Source organism: Lygodium microphyllum, chromosome 18 (assembly GCF_053477565.2).
Source record: "Lygodium microphyllum isolate KBCC chromosome 18, Lygodium_microphyllum_v1.1.10, whole genome shotgun sequence".
In the NCBI taxonomy this organism is placed as follows: domain Eukaryota; kingdom Viridiplantae; phylum Streptophyta; class Polypodiopsida; order Schizaeales; family Lygodiaceae; genus Lygodium; species Lygodium microphyllum.
Window position 1 is genome coordinate 106,643,365 of NC_141152.1, and position 7,756 is coordinate 106,651,120.

The window sequence follows — 7,756 nt, forward strand, 5'->3', positions numbered from 1 at the left end:
AGAAATTCTCGCAGCTGGGCATTTCTCATCTAGCCTTACTAGGAAAACTTGGATTCATTCCATAATTTATTTCAAAAGGAGACAAACTTGTCGCCTTATGAGGTCTGTTGTTATAGCAAATTCTAACAAAGACAAATGTGTATCCCAATTTGTTTGTTTATCAAATACATATGCTCTCAGCATGTCTTCTAGTAACTGATTAAATCTTTTTGTTTGACCATCTATTTCTGGGTGATCACCACTTGACATGTTTAAAGACACTTTTAAATGACCAAAGACATGATGCCAAAAATCACTAGTAAACATGACATCCCTATCAGACACAATGGACGTAGGTAGACCATGCAACCTAAACACATGATCAATAAACAAATCTGCGACTTGTGGAGCTTCCACACTTTAGCGAGTGGCTATAAAATGAGCCATTTTACTGAAGCGATCCACTATCACTAAGATAGTGTCTTTTTGTCTTTGGGTTCTAGGTAAGCCGACAATGAAATCCATGGAAATACCTTTCCAATTAGATTCTGGAATTTGTAATGGCATTAGTAGACCTGGTGGCTTCACCCTTTCTGCTTTATTAACTTGACATTGAAAGCATTGTTGGACATATTGGCAGACATCCTTGGCCAACTTTGGCCACCAAAATGTCCTTCTAACAAGCTGTATGGTCTTATCAATACCAGGATGTCCTGCACAAGGCACATCATGGTTATCAAACAAACTTTCTTTCGTAGTTCCCGTGCACTACGAACACATATCTTGCCTTTTTGTTTAAGAAACCCATTCTCAATTGAAAAGTTCTTAAATGAACTTGCCTTATCACAAATAACAGTAGGTAATGAAACAGAAGTATCTGGACCATCCCTAATCAAAGAGTCTTGTTCTATGGCCTGACAAATTTTTGCCATATAAGAGTCCTCTAACTGTGCTTCCTTTATTTCTTGAAGCAATGAGCTTTCTAAAATTGTAAAGCTCATTTGATACATTATACGAGATAATGCATTAGCAACAACATTATCCTTACCCTTCTTGTATAGAATTTCCATATGAAATTCTTGCATCATTTCAGCCCATCGAGCTTGTTGCCCTCGAAGATTTGGTTGACTACAAAAATAATTAAGGGTATGGTGATCTGTATAAACTTTAAAATCGGCACCATATAAATAGTGCCGCCAAACTTTAAGGCAATGAACAATAGCATAAAGCTCTTGTTCATGAATTGGCCAATTCTATTGGCTTGGGGAAAGCTTCTTGTTTTCAAAAGCTATAGGCCTGCCTTCTTGGCTAAAGACTGCACCTATCGCGATGCTATTTGCATCTGTTTCTAAAACAAATGGTTTCTCAGGATCAACTAGCTTGAGAACAGGGGCAATAGAAAGTGCTTGTTTCATAGCCTCAAAACTTTCTTGTTGCACTGATGTCCACACATAGGGCACCATATCTTGCAATAAATCTATCATAGGAGCAACTATATATGAGTATGCGTATATAAATCTCCTATAGAATCCTGACAATCCCAAAAAGGAAGGAAGAGTTGTTTCATTTTGGGGTGTCAGCCAACTAAGTATCACAAGAACCTTCTTGGGGTCCATCTTGATCCCATTGGCAGATACAATATGACCTACATATTCTATCTTTGTTAAACATAGAATCGTCTTGTCTCGGTTAGCATAGAGTTTTGCTTCCCACAAAGTTTCAAATACTGTCACCAAATGTGACTCATGTTCATGGATACTCTTACTATACACAAGCACATCGTCATTAAAATCTACAACGAACTTTCCCATGTATGGTCTTAGTAAATCATTCATTAACATCATAAAAGTACCAGGAGCATTTGTTAAACCGAAAGGCATAATCAAATACTCATATTGACCAAATCTTGTTCTAAAAGAAGTTTTAGAAATATCTTCATCTCTTACTCTAATATGGTGATAACCACTTTTTAAATCAATCTTACTAAAGATAGAAGCACCACCTAGGGCATCCAAGAGATCATCAATACGAGGCATAGGATATCTATGCTTGACAGTTATTTTATTTAAAGCCTTGTAGTCTACACACATTCGAAAAGAACCATCTTTCTTTTTTACAAGTAAAACAGGGGCTGCAAAGGGTGAAAAGCTAGGTCTAATCAATCCTTTGCTTAAGTACTCATCCACCACCTTACGAACTTCATTCTCCTCCTGTAGACTCATCAACTGGATTAGCTCTTGCGACGAGCTCAATCCTATGCTCCACATTCCTATGAGGAGGTAAACCAAGAGGTAGATCAGATTTAAATACATCAAAAAATTGGGATCTTATTTTACTTGATAAGGCCGAAGGGATACTTGTGGAACTTCCACATTTATCAGTGTCATCCTTTGATAGACATTTAGAAATATTTAAAATATAACAAAAGTGTTAACCCTAACACGAAGAAAGCAAAAGGAAATAAAAAAGACGCAGGGCAAAGGCGGAAAAAAGGTAGCCTGACAGAAGAAAGAAGAGGAGAAAAGGCCAAAAGATCAGGGGCAACCTTAAAAAGTCCAAGGAAAATGCAAAAGAGGAAAGGTGCATTTTAAAATACAAAGGCGCACCCTGAAATCTTTTAGAAGAGTGCTAGGCGGTGGAAAATCCGGAAAGCTAAAGCAGAAGACAAAGACAAAGGCCAAGGCAAAGAGAAACGGAAGACAAAGGCGCACAAGGAAAAGCGCAAGTCAAAACTTTTGTAAAAGAGCACAAGCGCATCATAGTTTAATTCAAGGAGCACCGGGCTCTCACCCGTGCAATTTGTAAATGTAGACGGGCAGTGGAAAGGAAGCTAGGAAGATAGAGGGACAATGGGAAAAGGGCCTAGGCTACAGCCGACCATGTTAAAAAGGGGATGACTGCCCAAAAGGGATTTAGGGTTTTGTATATAAAGTCGAAAAGTGAATGAGAAGCTCATTCTTGTGTGTGGCCAAAAGTAGTTCTCCTCTTCTTCTTTTTCTTTTTGTTCTTGCTTGCTTGAGCTTGTGCTTGAGAAAGGGAGTGTGAGAGTGTGAGGGAGCGAGTGTGTGAGGGTGAGGGACCGTGGGGAGGAGAAGCTCTCCATCTTCCCCTTTCTTCTTCTCTTGTCTTGCTCGCGGCAATGGAGCTTGGAGCATGGAGCTTGAGGATGGAGCTTGCTTGAGGCTTGCACTTGGATCGTGGAGCTACTGGAGTGCGCAGGAGAGGAGGTAACTCGATCGGCATGGAGGTAAGCTCACTACACCCATAGATATGGACGGCGCATCGGCTATGTGAGAGGTAGCCATTAGCACTCGGCTTGAAACACTTGAACAATAAGCAGTCCGTGGGTCTTGGCGGTTGAGCGAAAGCTCCCACATTTTGGTTCCATTTCCGAGACCAACGGATTCAAGCCTTGAGTGCTTGCGCGCTTCAAATCGAGCATCAAAGTAAGGGCTTTCCCTGAACCGGTGTTTGAGATAGGTAGGAAGTGAGGGGGTTGAAGATGGTATTTGATCTCCTTGGCAAGTAGGTCTTTTGCTTTTTTGAGATTTATGTTGTGAAATGAAGTAGTGTAGGTATTTACCTTGTGAATTGGATGCATTAGAGTAGAAGAAAACAAAGAAAAACAAAGAAAATAAGCATTAGGATTTACTGTTGCAAAACATGGTAAAATAGGGCAAAAATTGTGCAAAAAATGGCAAAAAGCTCACTTGTGATGCCCAAGATCAGCAAGTGAGTGATTGGGGGCATCAACACCTTACCCGAGAAGGGGCATAAGAGCCAAGAGGCCAAGGGAGAGCTCATTTGTGACCATTTCAGTGAGAGAGAGAGAGAGGGGGGGAGAGAGAGCCATCGCATGATCCGCTCCGATCTCACCATTGAAGAGCCTACCCCTCTAGTCAGGTACATGAATCCCTTCCCCTATCCCCCTAGATAGGATATGGAGGTTTGTGCTTGGTATGATTGGGTAAATTGCAAGAATCGGGCAAGATCAACATTGTGCTGTTGCCGTCGCGCCGCACTCGGCCCGTCCGAGTGGCCTTTTCTAGGGCGAGTCCCAGAATCGGCCCTTGGCCCCTTACCATTTGGCCCACTCGGCCTGAAACCCTAATCAGGCCTTGGCTCGAACCGTCCGAGTCCAACATTCGGCCCGTCCGAGTCAAGAATTTGACCCTCGGCCCGTCCGAGTTCAACATTCGACCCTCGGTCACGTGTCACATTCGGCCCTCGGCCCAAGTGCCTCAGCCCGTCGGAGTAACCTTGTCCGAGTCTGCTCTGTCCGAGTCAGGAATTCGGCCCTGTGCCTCGGCCCGTCTGAGTGATCCACTCGGACCCTGCAATTTGGACCAGTTGGGCCGAGTGTAAATTTTTACCAAATTCTCAGAAAGTTGACCTGACCCGGCTGTCAAAAGTTGACCTGACCCGGCTAGAGCTCAGTAGCGCAAACTGTCAAAAGTCCTTTGAACGCTCAGAACCTGATTCTAGCACACAGAATAGATGAAATCGTAGGGAGCAGCCGCTTTTAGCAGCTTGAATTAGGTAGCAGCAAGACCCAGAGACCTAGATGCAAAGCGTTGAGCAGTTAAAACCTGATTGGCCAAAAACGAACGCGGCAACATATTAGAAAGGCGCTGAACCCTGTCAAGGCGGCTAGAAAAGTGACCAGCAAGCCTATCAGGCCCGAACAAAGCGGGAGTGCATAAGACGCTTCGAGTAGTTTGCTGCACTCACCACGAATTTCCTCACTTGAATGCACTTAAAGAAATTGAAAGCCTGACTGAGCACAAGTGCATTAGGAGCGACACACACACTAAGTAACTATAAAGTGAGGGTTGCATTCAATAACTGAAGGAACTCACTCAGATAAACCACTCAAGGACCCCGCCAATAGGAGAGGACCCCCGCAGAGGGAGCTCTGCTTCCTCTGCACCTCCCCTAAGAAGGTTGGAGAGAAAACGCGCACCGTGATTGGTCCTCCGGATTAGGCCCTAGTGTAGTAATGGCTCTACACAAGCATAGATCTTCACTTGCAAAGTAAGAAACAGAAGCCCATACCCAAACAAAGACAAACAAAGACCCTAGAATCTCAATGGGCCAACCTAGCCATCAAGGGCAAAAAGGCCACACCGCAAGAACACATGTACATTGTGTTCAAACTGCGTCTAGTTGAAGCAGAATGCAACATCATCAAGCTATCAATGCGTGGATGACTAGACATGATGATCCTGACGATAGATGTACCTTGAGCAGCGCTGCACAGACGACCCAAGACCTCAGTAGAGAATCCACGTCTGATTGTGCAGTTGGGGACTCAAGGGCATTTGTTAGAAGGCTTAAATTTACAAGCCAAGACCCGGAAGATGAAGACATTGTACCACTTGCTTATCTTAGGGTCAAACTCACCGCGAAAAGAGAGCATACTATCGATGCTCTGATTGACGAAGGAGCAGATTTTAATGTCTTGACCTACGAGGCATGGACCCTATTAGGCCAACCAGAGTTGACACCGACTAATGCAACTCTTAGCCCTTATGGGGGACCTCCACAAGCACTCATAGGGAAGTGCAATATCCTTGCAAAAACTGAAACTGAAAGCTTGCCTATCCTATTTCATGTTCCTCCAAATAGTGCTAAATATGGTAAGGAAACCCTCCTAGGAAGACCCTTCAAGAGGGCGATCAAATGTGAGGCTGACTATGTAGCACAGAGGATACACCTGACACTACCGGGTGTGAGGATAGTCACAACCTTTAGCAAGAGTGACCTCATCGAACATCGAGGGAAAGGCAAGGAAGGTGTTGACGTAACAGTCAAGCCTACTAAAGGAGAGCAAGGACTTGTTGGAAGAGTTGATACAAGCACAGGTCGAACAACGAGAACCAGTGAGTGAGGCCATGTTTGAAACAAGAAGGTCAAGAGACAATGCCAAGGACGGGCTTGGGACTTACAAATATCGTAGAAGACCCCAAAGGAAGCCCAAGCCTTATAGGTGAAGGCATCGATGGAGGGCCAGTACAACGCTGCGATGGATATCCAAGGCATTGCTACGAGCTCAAGGGTATTACGTAGGTAACCGATGGATTTGGGTACCAAAATCCCTTGCTAAACCATCTCTATCAGCTGAAGGCAAGATTGCATCACAAGCAACGAAGCACAGGAGGAAATCTAAGAGAAACTCTAGGTCTCAAGGAGAGAGATTGGACACGAGTGTTCGAAAGAAAGAGCCTCAGCCTAGCATGCTTACTAAGCAGATGTCATATGTAGCCATTGAGCGTGCACAAGAGCTTAGTGCCCATTGAGCCTTTGATTTTCCAAGAGGACTGTCAAGATTGTGGGAGAGAAGGAAGGAGTCTCACTTGTAGCTTTCTTGCTTGCACAATGGGGGAATACACACAAGGGTGGAGGTTGAAAACAGTTTTTCTCTTCTTAGTTGTGTAAGCCAAAAGAACTCTCATACAAAGAAATAGAAGAACCCTATATATGGGTCTCAAACCAAACTCAACTAACTAAGGTGGCATACTAACTGAGCCACGAACTAGAGTAGATAAGGATAGCTATCATGTAGCTATTATTCATGGGCGGTGTACCAACCGCGTCTGCAACTGACAAGTCGGTGACATAAATACACAACGGTCACCCTGGCGTATCACGAGTGGAGCTCGATATCTCAACAAGGACAACATGCATCATAGGCACAACATTGCTCATGGCAAGTCTGACCACTCAACAAAGCAAAGGGCACAATCGTCTAATAGCCTCGAGCAAATCATTCAGCCAGTGCCAAGTTCACCTAAGAGTCCTAGATCTCCTGCATCCTCTTTTTTCAAACAAACACAGGAAGCACTACAATGGTCGTCATTAACGGCTGCTCACTCCCAATCTCTATCTCCATCGAAGCTTCCAGATGTCCAAGAGGCAGGACACGACACCACCCTTAGCTCTCAACCTAAGGATATGCCAGTGCAATCCACCGTGGCTAGCTCAACCGATACTCTATCTATGCAAGTGAATTATCTAAGGGCAACAAAAGACACGACCACTTCCAATTGCCCTAAGGACTTGACACCGCAATCCACCAATGGTAGCAAGTTCACTCAACTAGTTGCTAGTACTTCAAATTAGGGATCACAGCAGTCACAGCCCTTGGCTGTGACAATGCCCCTTGCGAAATGTGTCCTTAGTAGTTTACCTGTCGAGGAGGTGTCACAACCAACTTCATTAACAACTCCAGCACTTTCGAAGCGCCTAAAGCCTAGGCTGGAGTAGTTAAACACATGGGAATTAGTAGAAGAGCTAGACTCTTCCAAAAGGGAGACAGTTGTACCCTCACAACCTGGCGAGGCTAGTCAGCAAGCCACGGCTACAACCCATGTGGACACCCTAGAGATAGGAAATGCTAAGGCCCAACCAAGCACAACAACGGTTGACCGAGTCTAGGGTCCTGAGATGTTGAGAGATGCACCTTCACTGACCAAGAAAAAGAGGAGAAAACAGCGAAAACAACAACAGTTGCAGGTGGTTGTGGACCCCAAGAACATTGAGACAAAGAGCGCTAGACAGTTGATGAATAAAGCATCGAGTCTACCCACCAATGTACCCATTGACACCTCCCCTAATAGCGGTGAAACCTCAGACACATCCGTGTGCTCTGAAAAATCAAAGCAGTCGTTACCATCAATGGCTGCTTGCAACACTCAATCCATCGACAATAGAACTTGCATTAACCAGTCAAGAGTGGATATAACACTGTCACAACAGGGTGAGAAACCTATACCAG

The 7,756-nt window shown here is 44.3% G+C and overlaps 1 protein-coding gene across 1 annotated transcript; it reads right to left on the reverse strand.

Annotated features, from left to right (window-relative positions):
- Positions 1–563: 563 nt before the first annotated feature.
- On the reverse strand, positions 564–1,442 carry LOC148021233 (uncharacterized). Its single transcript, XM_087698226.1, has 2 exons — positions 1,301–1,442; positions 564–1,180 (listed from the first exon to the last, which is right to left on the reverse strand). Exons 1-2 carry the CDS (start codon positions 1,440–1,442, stop codon positions 564–566), a joined length of 759 nt encoding a protein of 252 aa, XP_087554352.1.
- Positions 1,443–7,756: the final 6,314 nt, after the last annotated feature.